The sequence below is a fragment of the Natator depressus genome, chromosome 1 (genome assembly GCF_965152275.1).
Source record: "Natator depressus isolate rNatDep1 chromosome 1, rNatDep2.hap1, whole genome shotgun sequence".
NCBI lineage: Eukaryota > Metazoa > Chordata > Testudines > Cheloniidae > Natator > Natator depressus.
In genome coordinates this window covers 155,784,808-155,809,679 of record NC_134234.1, presented here as the reverse complement: position 1 = coordinate 155,809,679, position 24,872 = coordinate 155,784,808, and the positions used below count along the sequence as shown (strand labels likewise).

At 48.1% G+C, this 24,872-nt stretch overlaps 1 protein-coding gene across 1 annotated transcript; it reads right to left on the bottom strand.

Annotated features, from left to right (window-relative positions):
- Positions 1–2,918: 2,918 nt before the first annotated feature.
- RSPH1 (radial spoke head component 1) lies at positions 2,919–24,315 on the bottom strand. Its single transcript, XM_074969555.1, has 9 exons — positions 24,079–24,315; positions 22,394–22,507; positions 22,168–22,273; positions 17,851–17,941; positions 17,367–17,502; positions 16,975–17,046; positions 5,259–5,415; positions 4,632–4,772; positions 2,919–3,058 (listed from the first exon to the last, which is right to left on the bottom strand). The coding sequence occupies exons 1-9, from the start codon at positions 24,130–24,132 to the stop codon at positions 2,985–2,987; spliced, it is 945 nt and encodes a 314-aa protein (XP_074825656.1). The 5' UTR covers positions 24,133–24,315; the 3' UTR covers positions 2,919–2,984.
- Between the last annotated feature and the right edge of the window lie 557 nt (positions 24,316–24,872).

Sequence of the window (24,872 nt, the reverse complement as noted above, 5' to 3'; positions counted from 1 at the left end):
CTGTGCTTGGAACTGTACTTGGCCTTTTGCTATGATGGAGGGACTCACCATCAACTAAGTAGCACTCGCTAGGCAAGGGTCATGGGTTCCAAAACTGTGTGAATTGAGAGAGACTTGAGACAGGTATTAGTACCTGGTGGTGTGGGCCCCTTTGTGAGGGCCTGAAGCACCAATTGCACCTCTGTCTCTCTCCACTGTGGAATGTCAGAGCTAATTTTGGGTCTATTAAGAGTCTTGCTACAGGTACTGTGCTGCATTCACTTTGGCCTTAAGGTGCACCAGCACTAAGGCCCCCACTACTATGAGCTGAAATCATTAAGAGCTGAAATCACTGAGCACTGTGTCAAGTAGTGGGGAGCCAGAAGATCTAGAGTGCAGCGGTGTGTTCGTGAGACGGCGAGCTGTGCAGAGCGGAGCCATTCATGAGACAGCGAGCTGAGCAGAGCTGTTCTTGAGACAGCGAGCGGTGCAGAGCAGAGCCGGTCGTGGTGGAGTGGAGCCGTTCGTGAGACAGCGGTGTGTTCGTGAGACGGCGAGCTGAGCAGAGCTGTTCGTGAGACGGCGAGCGGTGCAGAGCTGAGCCGGTCGTGGTGGAGCAGAGCCGTTCGTGAGACAGCGTAGCAGAGCAGAGCCCTGTGGGGCAGTCAGCTTCAGGACACGTAAGGTGCCCCTTACCCCTTTCCCCCACACACAGGGGCATTTTAGCCAGACTGGGGAGTAACACTATGCCGATGAACTTTTGAACTCTGGGGCTGGACTTTTTGGACTTTGGGTGATTTGTGGATTGCTGGACTCAAGAGACGTTTGGGTGCTGGGACTCAAGAACCCGAGGGAAAGGGGCATGCCCCAATTTGCTTGGGGTGGTTTTTTTTGCTCATGGGTTGTGTTATGAATCCTGTTGGTGGTGTTTCCCCAACATAATGCCACATTGTTTCTCTCTGTTATTAAAAGGCTTTTTGCTACACTCAGACTATGTGCTTGCGAGAGGGGAAGTATTGCCTCTTGGAGGCGCCCAGCGGGGGTGGTATATATTTGTCCCAGGTCACTGGGTGGGGGCTCGAGCCGGTTTGCATTGTGTTATTGGAATGGATCCCCTAGATATTGAACCCGGCCCTTGTTGCTGCCAACTCTGATGGGCAGAAGGGTTACACATACATGCATCCGATGAAGCGAGCTGTAGCTCACGAAAGCTTATGCTCAAATAAATTTGTTAGTCTCTAAGGTGCCACAAGTACTCCTTTTCTTTTTGTGGATACAGACTAACACGGCTGCTAGTCTGAAGCCTGAGGAAAAAGTAAGTTCATAAACCAACCAAGAATGAACTCAGCTTGAACTGAAGACAACCTTGAGATAGCAGGGACTGATTAACTAGGTCATGCAGCTGTTCACCAAATTTGCCTCTGACTATGTTAATGCTTGCATATAATAGAATTCTAATTTATGTGAGTTCTTCTAAAAAAGAAGGAAAATTTACACTAGCCGTGCCAGTAATTGAAATATAATATTTCCATTCACCAAGGAAGCCATGTAAGGAGAGGGAAGAATATTCAATAACTAAACAAGATAACCACATAAGAAGCTCAACTTAAAATGTAATAAGGAATTGCAAACAAAATTCCGAGCAGGATAGGAGAAAAAAATTAAATGAGCATTTCCTTAAGAAATTGTAGACAGGAGAAAGATTGCAAACCCAAGTGATAAACTGTATTTATTTTACACCTATCACTTCCTTTTTAACTCTCTCTACTATTAATTTCCAAACCTCTACAACAACTTCAGATAGGTTCTGTGTTATAATAAAAAGAACCTGCCACTAAAATGTTAACTCCTTTCCCCCTTAATGTGGAATGTCACTCAAATTATCCTGGTCTGAGGTCTAGGACTAAAATATTTAGTCCTGTTTCAGTAACATTGATATCTCATGACTCACCAGGGCTAGAAACAGCTACTTTACCTCAAAAGAGACCTGTAAAATATCTTAGGGACAAACTTGCCAATACATACATACTTGGCTTAACTTTAAGAACGTGAGTAGTCCTATGTGAAGTCAATAAGACTACTTGTATGCTTTAAGTTAAGCAAGTGTTGAAGTATTTGCAGAATCAGGGCCTAAACATTGTATCAACATGGGGGAGTTAATGTTGTTATGAGAACCTTAAATTTGTATTGTCTGAATTTTGTGCAGTCAAATTTGCAATTTTAGCATTTTGTGGTTAGTTTCTTCTTATTTTGTTTTTCTATAAAGGGGGGAAAAAAAACCATAGCTGAAGCACTGAGATTTTGCAACTGTTTTTGTGCTCTTCCATTCAATCACTGAAGATGCACAAAAACTGTACACTATTGCAATTTTTTTTGTGCAACTCCACACTGCCAAGTCTTTGAAGTTAGTAAAACTGCTGAAGAAGCAGGTACAAATGTCATTTTAATTGCTTTATAATATCAGAATTTCAAAAATATTTTTGATGATGTGAATTAGTTTCCAACATAGAGGCTTTGTTTTGGTACTGCTCTTCAGGACTTTGAGGACTATAAGATCCAAGGTTCACCTTCCCGTGAAAAATTAGGCATAGACCAATGCCACAGTTAAGATACAGACTTCAGTGAACAATGGTTTGATATGTTATGGGAAATTACTGAGAATTTCTCTTCTTGTTTGTGTACACTCCATTTTAAAGTAATAATATGAAGGAGTCCAAAGATATTGCCCAATCCTGTAATCACTTACACAAATGAGTAACTTTATCCATGTGAGGAGTCCCACTGAGTTCAACCAGTGGTTACACCTACTGTATATAGCAAATAAAATGGACTCAGAGTTTGATTTCTAACTCCGAGTTCAGAAAAACACCCAAAAAGGCATTCTCTATACAAAGTATCCCGAAGAATATGTTTATTCAAAACAATGTAACAGAGCTTTCAATTAAATAAGAATAATACAGGGCTATGGTACCTAGCTTTTTTCTGTGTAATTTCCTTATTTGGTTTTATTCTTCTTTATTTGTTTCTGCCTCCTCTGATTCCTTTGATTCTTCCTCCTTCTCCTCTAAACTAGTATTTACTGTTGGGGGAAAAACATGAAATTTGGGGTACATTTAATAAAATAACAGTCCTTTAAATCTTTTTTAATTAATTCACTCATTGTAGTAATACTTTATCCTGGAAAATATAATGCAGGCTCCTTACATATACTGTCTAGTTAGTTATTAGGAGTGAGCCTAAGTGGAGTGCTTTAGAAAATCCTACTCTTGTTAGAAGATAGGCATATATGGGATATAACAAAATCCCTATTACTATTAAACTGTTTTAAATTTAGAGTCCACTTACTGTATTCACATTACCAAAGTAAAGACCCTATGGTAAACGAATAAGGACATAACCGTATAACCCATACTCATAGTCCTAGGCTCATCAACAGACTGCTGCAGGACTTAAATGGACGGATTCAGTTCATTACAAAAATTATTAATTACTGAGGTGTGGGCTACTCAATCAATATTTCATTATTAGAGAACACTCATCAATAAAGTAATAATGAGGCCTAAAAATTACAAGTATATTCAGCATCATCACATTCTGTATATTAGGGGCCAAATTCTTTGTGGACATAACTCCACTGAAATCAAAGAACTTAGCTCTACATGTTTAGGGTATGTTTCAGCATATTTTCAAGCCATTTAATTGTTTTTCTGGCTCCTGTTGTCAGTTTTGCACCTTACCTTAACATGAAATGGATTGATGAAAAACTGAGAATCAAACACTTGGTGGTTGGAAACATTAGAATAAAAGTTTACAAATCTGGATATGTTTTAATTTATGCAGCCCGTATTTTAATTAGGCAGAGATTTACTCATAAAATATGGCTTAACACAGGCCTCATTTTATAATACCTTCTAATAATTTTAATAATTTAAATATTTTTTTAAAAATAGTGAAAATTCAGAAACTATACTTAAAACATTCAAACATTAAAAAGCAATAACTTCATTTTCAAAACTAGTTTCTTTTAATAATTCATTTAGCTTTCTGAATGAGTGTGCGCAAGTGTCACCAAAGGGATCAACCTCCAAATCCATATGTAGATTTCAAACATCCAAAGTTCTGGTGTTGGTTAGCTCTTGCTTTCCATTTAGTGTATTACAAAGATCAGACCCATCAATAGTAATTATATTTCTTTTCTTCAGAACAAAGCTTTGTGTGATGTGATATTGTTTGAAGTCCGGTGTGTCAGTTTAACTTTCTAACTCAACAAATTTTACATTAATAGAAAAGGTTTGTTTCATTATCTCTTAGGGTGTTTTGGATCTGTTTTTTCATTCCAGTGAGGAGAACATTCCTCTCATAGGGGGGAAAAGCTTCACTCTGAGGGGTTAAATTTGGTAAGGCATGTCAGCCCGGCCTCCTTGTACACGCAAATTTCAAATATCCATTATGTGCAAACAATAATGCACATAAAATTCAGTATACAAAATTAGAAGCCACCTTGTGAAGATTTGGCCCTTTATGAAAAACAAGAGTTTACTATCTTTTCAGAATGATAATGTGCCCCCACACAGTGACACATGTTCAGCTAGTTGACATGCATCATTTCAGATGACCAACTATAATCACTCATTCCTCTCTTTCTTCCTCACCCTGATCCACTTGATCGTCTTTGCCCCCTTCCTCCTCTTCTTCTCCCTCCTTAAGTGAGGACAGCTCTTCAATGGGCTCTGTAGCTTCAGCAGGAGGTTCCCCAACCTCAACAGGTTCCTCAGCAGGAGGTTCCTCAGTAACTGAAATGGGAGAAAAGGAGATATATGCCAGACTATGGGGGGAGCGGAGAAGACTTTTATAGATCTGCTCATTGCCATTATTTTTAATTCTTAAGTAACAGCTAACATCTTAGGCCCAATCCTGTAGCCTTTGCTCATGTGAGTAGTCCCACTGATTTCATGGGGAATGCTTATAGACGGTTTGCAGTATCAAGCCCTGAATCAGATTGTAATAATTTCTCTAATGTTACAGGCTTCCCAGGACAGTTGTGTCTGTTACTAATAACACATTATATCAAATGGAAGTACACTCAGTATGCATTGTGCAGCATATGAACGTGGTGCAATAAGATGAACCTTCAAACTTTTAGCTGTCACTAATATCCAGCACCTTGTAAACTGACAAAAAGTACAACTCTCTTATTATGATATATTCAAATTAATCGGGCAGAAACAGTTTAAGGAATTTTGGGGGGCAGGGGTTTCCAACAGTTCATTGGGACAAACCTGCAGTTGCTGGCATCTCTTCTGCTGCTAGAGACTCTTCAGCAGGTGGTGGTTTTTCAACCCCTGGTGTCCACAGAGTTAATTTAGTAATATTTTTTGCTTTCCATTTTGGAATTATTGACACAGATTCCTCCTCTTCCTCTTCCTCCCCTTTATCCTAAAAAAACAAAAAAATCTAGCATCACATTTGGGAATGTGAAGGTAATGACTACGAGCCTGTTTCCATGTACTGAAATCTCTTTACCCTGAGTTTGAAATGGTAACAATACAGCCCTTTAGAATAAGGTGCCAATATGTAACAACAACCGAACAACATTAATAGTCACAAATTTTAGAAGAGAGAGAAAATCATTCCAAGCTAGAAAACTTGGAGGCAGTCAGTTAGTTAGTTACAATGTTGGTCTCAAAATTTAATTTTTTTTTTTTTTTTTGCTAGTTTCCTCTTTCTTATGCTTAGATTCAGGCAACACAGGGTGTCATGAAGGCCCAAAGAGCCTTCTTCCTCAATCATTCTGCAACTCTCAGAAGGGCTGAGCCTAAGAGCAGTACCTACAGAGACTGGGCTGTTCCATTTTCCCAACTCCACAAAAGGGATGGAAAGGAGAGAAGGCACGATCATTACCCGCCTCCTTTCCACACCAGCCTACACCATAGATCTGGCACATAGGGAGCTCACGGAGGCATTCAGCACCAGAGGGAAAATGCATCCCGGTTCTCCCAGTGGGATGATACAGCTTTCTGTCCCAACCCCTTACAGAAATAGGCAAGAAAGAGAAAATTGCTCTTTGCTTCTCACGGTTGTGCAGTCTGTGCTCAGGTAAGATCCATGAAACTTATGAAGATTGTAATATTGTACATGAGCTTTTGTGCTCTCAATATCAGCCCTTCTGTCACTTTCTTTACAAATAAGAATGATTTTATACAAAAGTGGGAGAGTTTAACCAATAGACTAGCTAGCTGTACTGAAAGCTAACTTTTCTTAAATCAATTTTATTTGAAAATGAGTCTTGTACTACAACTATTTCAACTACAGCAAACAAGCAAAGTTTTGACTGTTTATTCTCATTACTGTAATGAGAGTATAGCACTGTGACCTACAGTAAAAAATAATCACAGGATTCACTTGAGAGTAATTGCTATAGTTAGGGGCTAAGACTGTCAAAGGTCTTAACAAACAAAAACAACTGGAGTTAAATTTTACAGGTAAAGCAAAAGTTTCTCATTGAAACTGATATTATGAAGAGATATTGTTTCCCACACTCCTTTTTTTTGTTAAATGTGGGAAAACCATGCAGCAGAAACACTTCATTCAAACCCAGAGAGCACCTCTGTTACACTAGGCTCTATGAAGATAAAGCCTTCAGTGGTGTGTGGGTTCCCATACCCTGGAACAGAAGGCAGTTTTTTGCTGCCCTTTCTCTTGTCCTTTAGTTGTATTAGCTGAGCAAATCAATGAAAGAAAAGAAATAAACGTGAACTAGATTGACATGTTAAATGTAGAAAGATGGAAAAATTAGAAAGACCCTTTTTGAAGAAAAAAAACATTACAAATTGCCCAAAACTTTCATTTAGGTGAGATTATATTTGAAATAATTGCTTCACTGGAAGTTTTGAAATAGCATGTAATAGACTAAGATCTGGCATGTCAGGCAATATAGAAAAAGAGTAAGTTCTGAACTAAATGCAGCATGTTTGTTACCTTGAAACCAAAATACTAAGCTACAAATATATTTGTAATTTCTAGTTATGCATTATTATTTTTATTATATAACTAGAATATGTAGTTATTATATAACTAGGTAGTCAGAAACAGGTCTGAAAGACCACACTCAAAAGCAAGAAGAAAAATAATTCCCCAATACTATTCAGTTGTGGGTACTGTGGAGTTGTGGGTATTGTGACAAAGTTCCTGCTCTACCTTGGTGGGTCTTGCGCTTATTGGCGGATTAGCTCACCTTGGAGCTTCACGGCAGCCCTCAGCTTGGCCGTTTTTCTGAACCTACAGTCCAGGTTGACTCCTCCTGAGTCTGACCAGGAGTTGGGAGGATTTGGGGGAACCGGGGCCCGCCCTCTACTCCAGGTTCCAGCCCAGGGCCCTGTGGAATGCAGCTGTCTAGAGTGCCTCCTGGAACAGCTGTGCAACAGCGACAACTCCCTGGGCTACTTCCCCATGGCCTCCTCCCAACACATTCTTTATCCTCACCATAGGACGTTCCTCCTGGTGTCTGATAATGCTTGTACACCTCCATCCTCCAACAGTTCTCATTCTCAGCTCCTAGTGCCTCTTGCCCCCAGCTCCTCACTCACACAACAAACTGAAGTGAGCTCCTTTTTAAAACCCAGGTGCCCTGATTAGCCTGCCTTAATTGATTCTAGCAGCTTCTTGATTGGCTGCAGGTGTTCTAATCAGCCTGTCTTAATTGTCTCCAGAAGGTTCCTGATTGTTCTGAAACCTTCCCTGTTACCTTACCAAGGGAAAAGGGACCTACTTAGCCTGCTCTCCTACCGCTGCTCTCTGGCCTGGGCTTTCCTTGCCTTTTGCCCCAGCTTTCAGCTTCCCCCTCGACCGGGCCGGATGCTCTCCCCCCTTTCTTTTCTTTTTGTTGTTTTTTTTTTCTTTCTCTGCTGTTGCTAGAGTGCTGGCCGGCTGCCGGCTGGCTGTTAGCCCCCCCCCCCCACCTGCCCTCGGATGCTGCTGCCGCTCCAGCTGAAACCCCCCCCTGGAGAGAGGGGGGGCCTGCCGGCCTGCTCCCCAGAGGGGGGGAGTGGAGGGATCCAGCCCCCAGACCCAGCCGCTTGCTGTTTGTCTGCAGACCCATCTCTGGCTGAGAGGAATCTTATCACTTGCTCCAGCATTTCTGGAATGCAAAAAAGAAAGCCCAGAACAGACATAGAGAAAAAGCCGTCTACTGGAGGAACACCGCCCGGGGAATCTACAAATCGCTGTGGAGGGGGCCCAAGACTGAGTAGCTTTCAAACTGTGCTCTCGTGTGGGGGGAGGCCTTGACTGTGTCGTGACTGTGTTTGTAGGGACACAGGGGGTGTAGCACGGAGCTGCCCCCTGATCCATCTGTGTCCTCCCAACCCCCACAGTACTATCCTCATCACTGCCCCCTCGATCGTCATTGCTGGCTGTTTAACATCTGCCTCTGGACTTAGCTGCTCGCCCTGATTCCACCGTGTGGGCCAGAAGCACCAGCCAACCAAACAGGACTCTCTGGACAAGCGTACGGTGGTTCATGTGCCCCCCCCCCGAACTGCCCATCCCGCAGCCTGTCCCTTTTTACCTGACCCCAACTACTTTTAACCACCTGCCACCGCCCCCGCTGGGGCATCAGCAATGGAGGGCACCGGGGTGACCTCCACTGCTGCCATGCCCACCGCCTCCCCAGACTTCAGGGGAGCCCCCCACAAGCGGCGGGAAAGGCGAGGGCAAAAAGAAGGGGAAGGGCCCCGCTAAAACCACCAGGCCCTCCACTGCTGTGGCCCCGCCACCGACCACGGCGTCCCTCCCCGCTGCCTTGCTCTGCGGGTGTCCCTCCCTCCACCAGCTCTGCAGGTGTCCCTCCCTCACCCCCCAGGACGTATGCCCGGGCGGCGGCAGCCCCCCGCCTGCCGCCTCGTCATCTCTCCCGCCCACCGCCTCCGCCACCATCAACAGGGGCCGGGGCCCCTTCTCCACCATGACAAGGAAGCACGGTGTCCGATGCCTCCTGGTGCCCGCCTCACCCCACGTGGAGACCTACGAGCGGGCGTTGGCGAGGGTGGTGGAGCCCTCGGCCATTGTGGCGGCCTCCAAAATGTACGGGAAGGTCGTCTTCTTCTTAGCATAGGAGGCTGCCGCCCAGGAGGTGGTGGAGAGGGGCCTGGCGGTGGGGGGGGGTTTGTCCCCCTAGAGCCGCTAGAGGACCTGGGCGTCCGCCTGGTCCTGACCTCTGTCCCTCCTTTTCTCCCCAATGCTGCCCTGTTACCCACCCTCTCCACCCTGGGGAAACCTGTTTCTGTCATCAGCCCTCTCCCGTTGGGCTGCAAGGATCCCACCCTCCATCACATCTTTTCCTTCCGCCGGCAAGCGCAGCTTCTACTGCCATCAGTGGCATGTGACAGAGAGGCGCTCGAGGGGTCCTTCCTAGTCCCCCACCAGGGGGCCCGTTACCGGGTGTATTTCTCCACGGGGGAAGCCCGGTGCTACCTCTGCCAGGCATCAGGGCATGTCCGGAGGGACTGCTCCTTAGCCCGGCAAGGAGGGGCACCTGGGATCCCCGAGACCCGGCAGGACATCGGCCCCCTCATTGCCGATGCCCCTCACCGCCCGATACCCGAACCCACCCCCCCCTCCTCTTCGGACCACCACTTCTCCCTCTCAGGCCCCAGGGGCACCTCCCCTACAACACTCAGACGAGCGGGAGAGCCCTGCCCTCGCTGCTGACAATCTGGCGGGGCCTATGGAGGAGGGTGTGGCAGAGATACCACCAGCCATGGGAGAGAGCCTGCCCCAAGGAGAATCCTCCCTCCCTTATGCCGCCCCACCGTCCCGTCCCCCCAAGTCCCTGAGCCATCGCCTTTACCCCCTGACACGACCCCTGCTAACCAGCCCCCAGATGATGCCATGGAGGGCTGGGCCCTAGTCCAGGGGAACCAAAGCAAGCAGAAGGCTCAAGCTCCACCTCATCTAGCTGAGGCGGAGGCCCCCCGGAAGACCATGAAGGGGGGCACCGATGCCGAACCTTCCGCTTTGACCACGAGTGCGTCCCATCCACCGGTGTCAGCCGGGAAAGACGTGGTAGCACCGGAAGGTAGTGTCTCCCCTCCACGGGAGACCCTTCCCTCCGAGACCCTTGAGGAAGCCCCTTCTGTCCTGACACTACCCGAAACCCCCGTGAACCCCGAGGAAGCCGTTGTGGCGGGTGCCAGCGGGGAGAACCCCGGGGTGACGGAAAGTGTCCTCTCCTCCATGTTCGAGGAGATCGAGGCCCTAGATCTGACCCCTGTCGCCCAGGGGGAGGATGACCTTTTGCCAGCAAACCTCGATTTCGGCGACCTCACTCCACCACTCTTTTCCCCATGCTCCCTCCCCCTAACTGCTGCTTCTGCTCCCACCTCCGAGGAGCCCCTGGACTCCTCCACCAACCCGGCCGCTGATGGCACCCTGCTGACGACCACCGAGCCTGCTCAGGTGACAGCCGGTGCCACGCGGCTGGGACACGAGTCGCATGGGGCACCCCCCGTTGGTGCGGAGCAATCAATTTCCTTCCCGGGCTGGGGCCCAACAGAAGATAATCCACCTCCTGATGCTGTGGCCGCTAAATCCACCATAGAGCCCGTGCCCGATATCACTGAGAGCTCCCTCTCCACCCCATTAACCCTCGAGTCTGATCGGGAGGCACCACCATCCAGCTGCTTGCCTCCCGAAACCCAGAACCTCGCCTCTGCCCGTGCCCCTGCTCCTATCCAATTTACCTCCTGCAATGTCATTGCCGCCACCGGGGCTGTCTCCTTCCCTTTCCCAACTGATGACCCCCAGGGAGCGGCCTTTGTGTTCTCCTGCCCCGACCCATTAGGAGCTGCTATCTTCCCTCCACCACACCCTATCGCCCCAGAGCTTGAGGCGGGCCTAGAAACTCCAGCCCATCAGGCACCCCGTCAGGGGTCCACACCCTGCTTGTCCATTTTAGTGGACCACGGGGCTACACCAAGGGCCCCGCTGGGGAACAACCGGAAAACCGTAACCCCACCCCCCCCATGAGCTGCGAGGAGAGCTGCGGAAGTTCTTAGAGGATGTCCGTGGCTCCCGCAACAAGGTACAGCTTGCTCTCCAACGATGGGGGGATTTTTTTCAAATCCTCCGGGCCACAAGGGCCCTCATGGGGGAAGATAAAGGGACGGGGAAGCAGGATGCCGCGGCCTACTGGCAGGTCCTCGTCTTCCGTGACCAATTACTCACCTACAGGATGGGTCAAGGACTGTTGCGCGGCCCGCTGGGGGATGCAAGCATCCCTGCCAGTGAGGATCCCCCCGGCCTCCCCCATGACACCTCTCACCATCGCAACGTCGAACACCTGGGGTTGTAGGATGGCTCTCCGCAGGTCCCAGGTGCTCTCCTTCCTTCGGGAGGGAGGGTACTCTGTGGTTTTCCTGCAGGAGACCCATACGGATCCGACCGCCGAAGACAGTTGGCGGCTGGAGTGGGGGGACAGGGTCTACTTTAGCCATTCCACGATTTGGCAGGCTGGAATGGCGACCCTGTTCTCCCCCAACCTACGGCCCGAGGTGCTAGGGGTAGCCGAGGCCATGCCGGGTCACCTGCTGCATCTCCAGGTCCGTATAGAGGAGCTCGTGGTTAACCTCGTTAACGTCTATGCCCCGACATCGGGCCCGGAGCGGCTGCAATTCTATCAGCAGGCGTCCGCCTTCCTAGGCGCCTTAGATTCTCATGAGTGCCTGGTCCTGGGAGGGGATTTTAATACCACCCTCTAGGAGCGAGACTGCTCGGGGACCGAGCAGTGCCCAGCCGCCGCGGACACCGTCCGGGAGATAGTTGAACATCACTCCCTAGTGGACATCTGGCGTGACCACCACCCGGATGACACTTCCACGTTCACCTTTGTCTGGGGGGAAGCCCATTGGTCGAGCCACTCCTGGTTGGACTGCATTTATTTATCACGCTTCCATCTCTCACGAGCCCACTGCTCCAGCATTTGGCTGGCCCCATTTTCTGACCATCACCTAGCCACCGTGACAGCCTCCCTCTGTGCGGAGAGGCCGGGGCCAGCCTATTGGCATTTTAACAACAGCCTGTTGGAGGATGAGGGCTTTGTGATGTCCTCCCGGGAATTCTGGCTGGCCTGGCAAGGGCAGCGGCGTGCCTTTCCCTCGGCGTAGCGATGGTGGGACCTGGGAAAGGTGCGCGCCCGGCTTTTCTGCCGCGACTACACCCGGGGCACCAGCCGACGGAGAAATGAGGCGATAGAGCAGTTGGAACGGGAGGTCTTAGAGCTGGAGAGGCGTTTGGCCACCAGCCCCGAAGACCTGCTCCTCTGCGGAGCGTGCCGGAAGAAGAGGGAGGAGCTCCGGGCCCTCAAGGACCATCGGGCCCGGGGCGCCTTTGTTCGACCCCGCATCCGCCTCCTTCGGGAGATGGATCGCTGCTCCCGCTTCTTCTATGCCCTGGAGAAAATGAGGGGGGCCAAGAAACACGTCACCTGCCTCCTGGCAGAAGACGGCACCCCCGTCACGGAACCGGCGGAGATGTGCGGAAGGGCCCAAGCCTTCTACGCAAGTCTTTTCTCCCCGGATCCGACCGACCCTAGCACTTGCAGAGTGCTTTGGAAGGAGCTCCCTACGGTCAGCGCGAGCGACCGAGACCGGCTAGAATTGCCTCTCACTCTGGCCGAGTTCTTGGAAGCCCTCCGTCGTATGCCCACTAATAAGTCTCCAGGCATGGACGGGCTGACCGTGGAGTTCTACCGCATGTTTTGGGACGTCCTCAGCCCAGACCTAGTCACCGTCTGAGCCGAGTCTCTGCAGAGTGGGGTCCTCCCTCTTTCGTGCAGGCGAGCTGTGCTCGTCTTATTGCCGAAGAAGAGGGACCTCCGCGATTTACGAAATTGGCGTCCCGTCTCGCTCCTCAGCACAGACTACAAAATCATAGCGAAAGCAATCTCGCTGCGGCTAGGGTCTGTGCTGGCGGACGTGATCCACCCAGACCAGACCTACACCGTCCTGGACTGCAGTATCTTTGATAACCTATTTCTGGTTCGGGACCTTTTGGAACTCGGGCGTAGAGACGGTCTGTCGTTCGCCCTCCTGTCCCTACATCAGGAGAAGGCGTTCGATAGGGTGGACCATGGGTACCTCCTGAGCACTCTGCAGGCGTTTGGCTTCGGACCCCAGTTTGTGGGTTTTCTCCGGGTGCTGTACGCTTCCGCAGAGTGTCTGGTTAAGCTCAACTGGACCCTGACTGAACCGGTCAGCTTCGGGCGAGGAGTACAGCAGGGGTGCCCCCTCTCGGGCCAGCTGTACGCTCTGGCAATCGAGCCCTTCCTCTGTCTCCTCCGCAGGAGGTTGACAGGATTGGTACTGCAGTAGCCGGAGCTGTGGCTGGTCCTGTCGGCGTATGCCGATGATGTGCTCCTCGTGATCCAGGACCCCGGCAACTTGGCGCGGGTGGAGGCTTGCCAGGCCATCTATTCGGCAGCCTCCTCCACCCGGGTCAACTGGGTCAAGAGCTCTGGCTTGGTGGTGGGAGACTGGTGGCAGGCGAGCTCCCTCCCACCCGCGCTTCAGACCATCCAGTGGAGCGCGGGTCCGCTGCTCTACCTCGGCGTTTACCTTTCTGCCACGCATCCCTCTCCGCCGGAGAACTGGGAAAATTTAGAGGGCGGGGTGACAGAGTGGCTCCGGAAATGGACAGGACTACTCCAATGTCTCTCCCTCCGAGGGAGAGCGCTGGTGCTTAATCAACTAGTCCTGTCCATGCTCTGGTACCCGCTCAACACCCTGGTCCCAGCCCTGGGTTTCCTGACCAACCTCCAGACATCGATTCTGGGGTTCTTTTGGTCAGGAACGCACTGGGCCCCTGTAGGGGTTCTTCATCTACCCCTGAAGGAAGGAGGACAGGGCCTGTCATAAATATAAAGGGAAGGGTAAACTCCTTTAAAATCCCTCCTGGCCAGAGGAAAAATCCTCTCACCTGTAAAGGGTTAAGAAGCTAAAGGTAACCTCGGTGGCACCTGACCAAAATGACCAATGAGGAGACAAGATACTTTCAAAAGCTGGGAGGAGGGAGAGAAACAAAGGGTCTGTGTCTGTCTGTATGCTGCTTTTGCCAGGGATAGAACAGGAATGGAATCTTAGAACTTTTAGCAAGTAATCTAGCTAGGTATGTGTTAGATTATGATTTCTTTAAATGGCTGAGAAAAGAACTGTGCTGAATAGAATGACTATCCCTATCTGTGTGTCTTTTTTGTAACAAGGTTTTGCCTAGAGGGATTCTCTATGTTTTGAATCTAATTACCCTGTAAGGTATCTACCATCCTGATTTTACAGAGGTGATTCCTTTACTTCTATTAAAAGTCTTCTTGTAAGAAAACTGAATGCTTTTTCATTGTTCTAAGATCCAAGGGTTTGGGTCTGTGGTCACCTATGCAAATTGGTGAGGATTTTTACCAAACCTTCCCCTAAGCTGGTAAAAGTAAGCTTAGGAGGTTTTCATGCAGGTCCCCACATCTGTACCCTAGAGTTCAGAGTGGGGAAGGAACCTTGACAGGGCCTGAAGTGTCTACACATTCAGGTCCGTGTCTTCCACCTCCAGGCCCTACAGAGGCTCCTCTATGGTGCAGGCAGTTCGGCGTGGAGCACACTGGCGCACGCCATCCTGCGCCGCATCCGAGGGCTCCGATATGACCAGCAGCTCTTTTATCTCCGTCCGGGAGGTCTTCTGCGAGACCTCTCCGGGCTGCCGGTCTTCTACCAGGACCTCCTCCGTACTTGGAAACTGTTTTTAACGACCAAGTCCGTGGCGGCCTCCTCACGGAACCCCTGCTGCACAACCCCCAGCTCCGTGTGCAGGTGGCGGAGTCCCGCTCGGTGCGCCAGAGCTTGATCCTGGCAGAAGTCAAGAGTGTCGGAGACCTCCTAGACTACGACTGGGGAGACTGGCTGGATCCCCTGACGCTCGCCCGGCGCATGGGGCTCTCCAGACCTCGTACCCCCCCGGCGCGTACTTCAGGAGGTGAAGGCCGCTTTGCCGCCCGCTGCTCGAGCTTACCTCAACCGGGTCCTGCTCAAGGGCACGCCCCGCCCACCCTCTACCCCAGGCCCGCCGGACCCTTTGATTGGACTCCTGCCCCGCACACCCAATCAATCCCCCTCACCCCTTCACTGCGAGCCGGCTGAATGAACTGCAGCCGGTACGCTTCCAAACCGCGCCAAGAAAACATCTATACAAGCTTGTGCTCCACACCCTTCATGCCCTCACCCTAGTGTCCCGTTCCGACACAAAGTGGCGAGACCTTCTGCCACCTTTGGAGGGTGAGCAGCCCCGGTGGGCCAGCCTATATTCCACCTTGGTTCCGAGGCCCGTCGGGGACATCAGTTGGCAGCTCCTTCACGGAGCTGTGAGCATGGGCACGTACTTGGCGCGGTTCACCCCCGTCCCAGATACTTGTCCCTTTTGTGGTGTGAGGGAAACCCTGGCGCATGTATATTTGGAGTGCGCCAGGCTGCAGCCCCTGTTCCAGCTCCTCACAAATCTCCTATTACGTTTTTGGTTGCATTTTTCCCCTCACCTTTTTATTTATGCACTCCCCATCCATGGCCTCACAAAGTCGCGGGATCTCCTAGTTAACCTCCTCCTGGCCCTGGCTAAAACGGCCATCTATAAAACCAGAGAGAGGAGGTTGGCTGATAGAGTTTCCTGTGACTGTGGGGCCGTTTTCCGATCTTCGGTCCGTTCACGTATCCGGGCGGAGTTCCTCTGGGCGGCTTCCACCAACTCCCTTGATGCTTTTGAGGAGTGGTGGGCGCTGTCCGAGATTCTCTGCTCGGTGTCCCCGTCCAGGTCCCTTTGTCTGACCCTTTGATTGGGGGAGAGAGTAAGGGGCCCCAGCCATTGCTGCTGTGGACACCACCACCTTAGAGGGGTCCTTTCACACGTGGGTGCATGTACCCCCCGCCCCCCAGATTGTCCACCCCACAGCCTGCCCCTCTTGTTGGGTGCTTTCAGAGGAGGGAATTGTTGGTGACACTGGGCGTGGCGCCAGGTAACTCGAGGGGGTGGCAGACCTTGAGAGTCGATGAAGCCCCCTCGCTCTGGCCACCAGGTAACTCGGCAGAGTGGAAGACCACATGAGTCAAGGAAGCCCCCCGCTCTGGGCCCAGGCAAGCTTGAACACTTCCCTCCCCTGAAGCTAATGAGAAAACAATTGTGATTGGTTGCTGTATTACACATTGCATATGCTGCTGTTTTTACTTTGTAAGTGTGCTACGCAAATAAAAACATCTTTTGCTTCAAAAAAAAAATTACTCTCCTATAGCCATCTGGCCTGACCCTGTCACAGTACTTAGTACCTCACAGGATCAGGAGAATAATAGACCACATTTTCAAAAGTTGTCTCAGTTGTGGCTCTAAATTTGCACCTGTCGTTTTCCACTAAATTTTAGAATTACTTAGTACTATATTTTTATTTTCCAGTCTTCTGTAATGGAGTGCTAAAATATATTACACTGTTCAGCCACTAAGTGGCATGGTGTGTAAAATACTTTATTTAAATGAACGTCAACTATACCGAGCACAGCATTAAAGGATCTTATGATGAATACATCTGGTGTATATAAGCAAGCTTTGAAGCCAGTCCATATCTGGTACACGGACATGACATCTTCAAAATGGAGGTCAAAGTCAATCAAAATTCTGTCTGGCTTTTTTGTATTGCAGAAGGCTAGCAAGGTATGATCCTGCTTTCACTGACATCAATGGCAAAATGTCTAGTGTCTGCAATGAGAGCAGCAATGGGGCCTTCATATGTCAGGGCTTGCACAGCACAGTAGCCAGACAAGATTTTTTGACTCTGGTGCTTAGAAAAGCACATACTAAAGCTGTTGGACTTTTAAAATATACAGTACCTGTAATGAGCTAGGCAGGCCACACTTGAACAGGCTGAACTGACTTGGTAAGTTTTCTAACATTTGGTATAGTCTGTATTATATTATTTACCTGGTCTAGATGTGTGTATTCACCATGCTGTTCACACCCAATATCGAAGACATACTTTCCACGACCTATCGGCTGTACAAAGAGAAACAAAAAGTTAGCAAGACTTTGAAGCTAGCAAACTCTGAAGGAGTAAATGAAAAATACAAAAGATCACTTAACACTGTACTATGTAATTGACACAATATTAAATAAAAATGCAATGAGAAAACTAAACTTTGGAGAAACTTTGCATCCTCATTGATTCATTTACATCTGTTACATTTATGGTTCAAAGAATACTGTGAAAAATGGGGAACCTGGTTTAATTTTTCAATGTAAACAGTACATACCAAAACAACAACATTTGCTAGTTTTTCAAATTGAAATAGCATTTTCCAACATACAGTACTTACATTTCCATTTACAAACTTGCCCTGGTATCTGTGCTTTAGATGAATAAGTTCAGCTGCTCCTTCCTGTTGCCCATTTACCCAGCCACCAACATATTTAGAGCCAGTCTCTGCATAGAGGTATGTACCTTGCCCATGCCTGAGAAGCAAATAATAATTTTACTTTATATTACTGTAAATTAACAATGCAGGATTTCTTTGCAATTTTAATGCATTAAACATATGAACAAAATAAATGCCACATTAGCCCATATTTCCAACACCAATAACATCTTCTTCATACATTCATGCTCATCTGCCTTCTGTGTCTGGCTCTATTTAAATCAGCTGATGTCTTACTGCAGGCTTTCCTCCCATTCCAAACTGGATTTGGTTACTAAGGCCCTCCCACAGCTCTCTCTTTCAAAAGGACATCCACAACTCTGAAGACAACATTTTTTTTACTTCATCAAGAAACTTGAAAGTTCACTGTAATAATGAAACAAACCTATAGTGGCTAAGCCATTCTCCAGTGTAGGTGTCTCCATTCACGTAGTAGTAAATTCCATTGCCATGTCTTTGGTCTGCTACCCATTCTCCTGCAATGGACATGATAAAAACAGAGTGAGATGTGATAAATTTTACTTGTCACAGAAGTCAGCCTTTAGAATGATCATCTAGACATGTAGTCGACTTTTATGTGAATGAAGAATATATAGTATTTGAAAATGTAAACTCAGACAACGTTCACTGTACTAACACTTCAGATTATCACCATTTCACTAACTCTCCAGTAAATATAGTCTTCTGGCCTTCACAAGATTTAAATTTCTAACACAGGGCAAAACCCCTACCTTTCAGGCCTTCTTTGCACATCACAAAGCAGCAAAAAAAGACAGCACAAGGCAAATTATTTTCCTTTCCAGGTCACCTTTAAGATCTGAGAGAATTTACACACATCAGATGGAAGGATGATAGGGTGGGACTATTTCAGTGTGTCTTATACTGTAGCTGAAATAATCTTTTAACAGGTTCCAAAGAACCTAAGCCAAAACCAGTAACTGAGCTTTCTGATTTTCAGATACTGTGCAACAGGAGGTGGGTGGCTCAGAACATCTGAAAATCTGTTCACTCATTTAGGGGCATAAATATGGATGTGGGTGCCTAAAATTAAGCACTTAAATTTAAAAACTTTGTCTTCGGTTCTGAACTCCTCTTTCAAAGCTGATGGTATAGTGTACAGCATTACTCTGTTGACATTTTTTATTCATTTTTTTCAACAATCAGATCAACCTCCTGATGTTTTGCAGAGACAGCATTAGTCCTCACATTAAATGTCATCCTGGAAAGGAACTCTTTGAAGATGGTTAATGAAGCAGCTGGAGTCTGACTTATCTGTCTCATATTTCAGGGAAGACAGTGAAGAAAATCAGATTGAATCAGTCATTCCTAGTACTAAAATGTGGGGAAATATTCTGTATGAGCTTCTATTTCAGGAGCTGGACTAACGATATGCTGCTCTTCTGTCTTATGAGACTCTTTAAGTATCTTGCTTAAACTGTTGCATTTCCTAGACATTGCTACCACAAAGGAAGAAACCGCATTCTTAAAATCTGTTATTTGTAGAAGATTGTAGTGACCCTTCAGATTAATCCTGAGAATTCTGTTCAGGGCAAAGTTCTAAATCAAGCTATATTAAATAATGCTGTAAAAGAAGTCTAAAAGAGCATATGGGGATGGAAGGAGAACTGCTGGCACATGTTAATTTCAATGGAATGCCATTGATTTCAATGGAAGTGAGGAGGCTAAATAACTTTGTGGATTGGGCCTATATAACTTAGTTTTATGGTTGTTTTTTTGTGGGGGTTGCTATCATATTAAAGATAGGTGCAGACAGAAAGTAAGGGAGTCACAATGACATCAATGAAGACTTCTTTCCTTAGAGGGGGAAATATAAAACAAAGACTGCACTAGTAAAATATAGTCTGACCTCATTTTAGGAGTATTTTAGCCTCAGAAAGCAAACCATGAGGTAATGCTTAAGTAATTGCTCCTCAGTGAGCAAACAATCCAGCGTAGCTTTCCCAGTACATGAATCAGGCCAAAAGACACTGCCACAAATAAATTAATTTAACTTATGTCTGTGCAAGTCACTTAATTCTTTCTTGCACTTCTGCTGACATCCATTTCTTCTGCACTGCAAGATGCATCAGTGTAAATCTAATCTTCCCATGCCTTCCAATCCATGTTCTGATGAAAACAGTTCAGTGATGCTCCCTGGTGAATGCTTAATCACAAGTCATAGAATCATAGACTTTAAGGTCAGAAGGGACCATTATGATTGTCTAGTCTGACCTCCTGCACAACGCAGGCCACAGAATCTCACCCACCCACTCCTGTAACAAACCCCTGACCTATGTCTGAGCTACTGAAGTCTTCAAATCGTGGTTTAAAGACTTCAAGGTGCAGAGAATCCTCCAGCAAGTGACCCGTGCCCCACACTGCAGAGGAAGGTGAAACCCCTCCAGGGCCTCTGCCAATCTGCCCTGGAGCAAAATTCCTTCCCGACCCCAAATATGGTGATCAGCTAAACCCTGAGCATGTGGGCAAGACTCACCAGCCAGACACCCAGGAAAAAATTCTCTGTAGTAACTCAGATCCCACCCCATCTAACATCCCATCACAGGCCATTGGGCATATCTACCACTAATAGTTGAAGATCAATTAATTGCCAAAATTAAGCTATCCCATCATATCATCCCTTCCATAAACATATCAAGCTTGATCTTGAAGCCAGATATGTCTTTTGTCCCCACTGTTTCCCTTGGAAGGCTGTTCCAGGACTTCACTCCTCTGATGGTTAGAAACCTTCATCTAATTTCAAGTCTAAACTTCCTGATGGCCAGTTTATATCCATTTGTTTTTGTGTCCACTTTGGTACTGAGCTTAAATACTTCTTCTCCCTCCGTGGTATTTATCTCTCTGATATATTTATAGAGAGCAATCATATCTCCTCTCAGCCGTCTTTTGGTTAGGCTAAAGTCAGATATAATGCCTACATTTGGTGGTGGTGCTTCTACTAAGTAGCAGATTTCTTATCTACCTATAATATATAAAGCTTTCTTCTCCTGGATCTCTCACTTCTTCTGCACTGCATACTTATAGAGGTATACAGAGGAGGGAAAAGACTCTTGCTACTCCCAGAAGTAGAAGCTGCATTAGGATATTAATCATAGTGTCTCAAATTGTGGACCACGGAGTATTTACTGATTGTCCACAGATAGATAGTGGGTCACTTGGTGTTAACTCACATATATATGTATATATATATATATATATATATATATATATATATATATGCGCCCTGTGGGGGTTGCTATCATATTGAAGATAGGTGCAGATATATATATGGACTCCTCCCCTGCTGTTGGCAATCTCACCAATAAAGATAAATAAATAAATAAATAAATAAATGTTCTCCCAAAGGGTAAAAACATTTTTTTAAAGTAGGCTTTAAAGGCTCGATTCTTAAGTCTAAGCTCTCTGGCCACAGATTCCCCTTGGAAAATTCTGGGGAAATCTCTGCCGGTGTAGAGTTCTGCCCAGCCGTGCAAGTAGGCTGGTACACTCCGGTATGCCACACCAGCAAGATATTTATAACTGCTATGGTGTACCCGAAAGACACAGGAGGAGCCGGTGGCCCCATGGCTCTTCTCTGGTGTGGCTGTACCGTGGCTGTGGGTGGTACAGCAGCCCCGTCGAAGAATAGGACTGGGGGGAGAGGCTGAGGGCGGTACAGCAGCCCCGCCAGAGGACAGGACTGGGCAGCCAGGCTGTGGGTGGTACAGCAGCCGCGCCGGAGGAGCTGCCGGCATGCGGCTGCCCAGCAGCCCCACATTCTCCTCCTTTCCTGAAGTCTCTGGCACAACAGAAGGAGGACAGAACACTCCCTTCACAGGTAACAGGGGAGGGGATGGGGAGAGCATGGGGCCCCGGGCTGGGGGCAGGGCCAGGAGGAGTCACATGGAGGGGCCACGTGGGGAGATCACATGCCCCCCCACCTTTTAGCTGCTGCCCCACCGTACCAGTAAGAAATGGATATTACCTGCACCACTGGTTCTGCCACATCTTACAGTAGTTCTGCTGACAGTATTCCATTTGGTATACGGGGATAGAGACAAGTCTGAGGAGTGAGCCATGTCCAGGAAAAATAGGAGATGAATTCTCTGCCAACAGGGTAAATTAAAACTGCCTTCCTGAAGTTTTAACTTACACCAACTCTGGGTGGCTGAGAAACGGTGAGCTGTGATTAGCTTCTCCTTAGCCTCCACTCTCTGCTGCTTTGCTTGGATGCAGTGGAGAACTGAATCCTATTTTTTACAATGCTCAGAAGCTATAGCTCTTTGAAAGGATCTGAAAATGTTCTGGACTGAACTTGACTGTCTGTCAGCATAATCACTACACATCAATGAATATTCTTGTGATGTTCTTGGGTTGTTTTTAACATAAATTATACTCTCTTCTACTCTGATTCTAACTAAGAATGCAAAGAATTTGCTCAGCACTAAATATAATGAAGCATTCCACTTGATCAGATGATTTGGCAGGAATAAACTGTTGCCAAAAAGTTCAATCCACTCTTCTCCTAACATCCGTGGTGAGGCAGGAATGAAGAGGGAAAAAATAATTTTGGGATAATTTTGTGGATTGAGGTAATAATATGCTGCCCGGCTCATTGCTTCCCATAATTCCACTGAAGCACCTCATCTTCTCAAATATTTAAACCTTCATAATTATGTTCAACAACAAAAGATGCACATTTTACCTTCATATTTTGATCCATCTGGATACATAAAAATGCCTTGACCATGCTTTTTGTTCTCAAAGAATTCTCCAATGTAGCGAGCACCATTTTTAAATCTGTAGGTCCCCTGCAATATATTTGGTACAGATATAGTACTTTGAATTAAAAGGATAATGAAGTGCCTAAACTAATGGAACTGCTGAAACACATGCATGGCTTTCAAAATAATCCTCTATAATTATCTTACCCGCCCATTTCTCAGACCATTGGCATACTCTCCTTCATATGTATCACCATTGGGTAATCGTGCTCTTCCATGTCCATGTCGTTCACCTGCTGCATTGCGTTCACCTTCATATTCCTGATTAAATGGAATAAGCCATTCAGCAGTTTAAGAGGCAGGGGTTGTAAACTGAATCCAATATGAGTACAAAGAGGAAACCAATTGTTTGTCCTGAACAGCTCCTTTTCTTCCTGAGTCCCAGGAAGGCACCTGGCCAAGAAATCTATTGGTAACTGTGGTGAGTATCTTGCACTAACCCACCAGACCCCACCTGGTACCCAAAGGTGTCTTCTGCCTGCAAACTACTGAAATTTGTTGGGGGCTGGATTCTTGCTACTTAAACAGCACTAAGTTGAAACAGACACTAAATACCATAGTAAAATGGCAGGACTTCACTCAAGTCCTTTTTATCTCTACAACTCCATAGAATACAGTAGCTTAGCAACTCTTCGAAGCTGAGTATCACTAATGTATAGACTCCAACAGAACATAGCAACTAAAGACATTATTGTATTTATAAGATTATTTCTTATTTTAAAAAACATTTTGTTTGAGATACACATCTCATGACTTTGAGAATCCCAACATAACAGTGATTAATTATTTTTTTTTAGTTTCTCCATACTTTAATACTACAAATCCAAAATTCTGTGTGATCCTAGTCCATGGCTCTGCTCCTACTCTGACTGACATGAGTGGCAAGCCTTCTGTTAACTTTGATTAGAGCACGATTGACCCTTAAAATATGTAACAGTAATTACAAATTCAGTTCTTTTAGGTGTGACAAAACTAAAGATATGTGTCTAATGGGTCCTTTTTCATTAATAGTCTACATACTTATAGACTGGGGCTGTGCCGGGGAAAGAGGATTTATAGATTCAAAGGGACCATTATGATCATCTTGTCTGACCGCTGTATAGCACAGCCATAAAACTTCTCCCAAATAAATCCCAGAGTAGATCTTTTAGAAAAACATCCTATCTTGATTTTAAAATGGTCAGTGATGGAGAATCCACCAGGACCCTTTGTAAGTTGTTCCAATGGTTAATTGCTTCGCTGTTAAAAAAATGTATGCCTTATGTCCCGCCTGAATGTCTCTAGAAACAACTTTCAGCCGCTGGACCGTGCTATGCCTGTCTCTGCTGGACTGAAGAGCCCATTGTTAAGTATTTGTTCCCCAGGAGGACACTGACAGACTATAACCAAGTCACCCTTCAACCCTCTCTTGGCGCACAGACACACAACCAGCCCCGCCCCTCCTCCACCCAGGCACCCCGGTGAGCAGGGGAGGCAGGCAGGGCCTGGGTGGCAGTGAAGGGCAGCCCTGGGCTAGCGGGGGCCGGCTCTTCTCCACCAGGCTGCCCAGCGCCGCGCGGGCTCTGTCGGGCGGCGCGCCGAGGGCACCGGGGAAAGGGGGCCGCTGGTGGCCTGGGCGGCTCCTGGGGCAGAGCTGGGCCGGGGCTGCACCGGCGCTGGGCGGCGCCGCGGGCTGTACGGGGCGGCCGAGCCCCAGGCAGGGGCGGGTGACGCGGCGCCCGGCCGGGTGGGGCGCGGGGCCGGTACCGCGCGGCGGGGGCGGCCCCAGACCGGCGGGGGGGGAGGCGGCGCCGGGTCCCGGAGGAGCCGGAGGGGCCGCGGCCCGCACTGACCCCCAAGTCGTTCTCCGCCTCCTCCTCGAACTCCTCCGAGCCCAGGTCCGACATGCTCCGGCCGGGCCCCGCGGCGGCGTTCCTGTCACCAAGGGAACCGCCGGCCCAGGCGGAGGGAGGTGCGCGCCGTCGCCCTAGCAACACGCACAGGCCCCGCCCCCTTGCCGCCCCTGGGGCGCGTGGTGCTGTCCCGGGTGCTGAGAGCCGGGCGCCCCGCCCAGCCAATAGGCGGCAGCGTCACGCTTGGGCCGGAGGGGGCGCGGAGAGAGCGCACAGCGCAGCGCCTGAGGGCCCAGTCCCGGGCACACGAGGGCCCGGCAGGGGGCGAGGGACTGGCTGGCACACAGGGGGTACAGGGCACCCGGGGCATGCAGGGGGCAACTGTCAGGCACAGAGCAGGGCACGAGGCACAGAGAAAGTAGCACCCACTGACATGAGGGGGGTGTGCAAGTTGTGGGATGACAGATGCAATGCACGGTATGGCATGCACAGGGCGCATTCAGCCTGGTGCACATGTGGCGTAGCGCTGAGCGCAAACAAATGGCATCGCTACAGCGTGTGGTTTAGTTTGGCAATGATGGAAGAAGGCCTGATGTGCCATGGCTTAATTAGTCCAACAAATATATGGGTACCAATCAAATTTCCAAATTTCTACACTTCTGAGTGTGTGGCTTGCATCTGACTCTAAACTTTGCCAGAGTACACCATGTTCAGATTTTCATTTTATGACTATTGTAGAGAGGGACTTCAGCTACACAACTCTAACAAGGGTTTTGGTTTGGACTCATCTCTAG

Excerpts from the sequence above, each read along its gene's own strand:
- RSPH1 (XM_074969555.1), bottom strand. The coding sequence starts at position 24,132 with ATGTCGGACCTGGGCTCGGAGGAGTTCGAGGAGGAGGCGGAGAACGAC. Across the intron at positions 17,047-17,366 it reads GCAAGTTTGTAAATGGAAAT|CCGATAGGTCGTGGAAAGTA; the intron begins GTAAGTACTGTA and ends CTCTTTGTACAG. Across the intron at positions 3,059-4,631 it reads AGACGATCAAGTGGATCAGG|TAAATACTAGTTTAGAGGAG; the intron begins GTGAGGAAGAAA and ends TTCCCCCAACAG.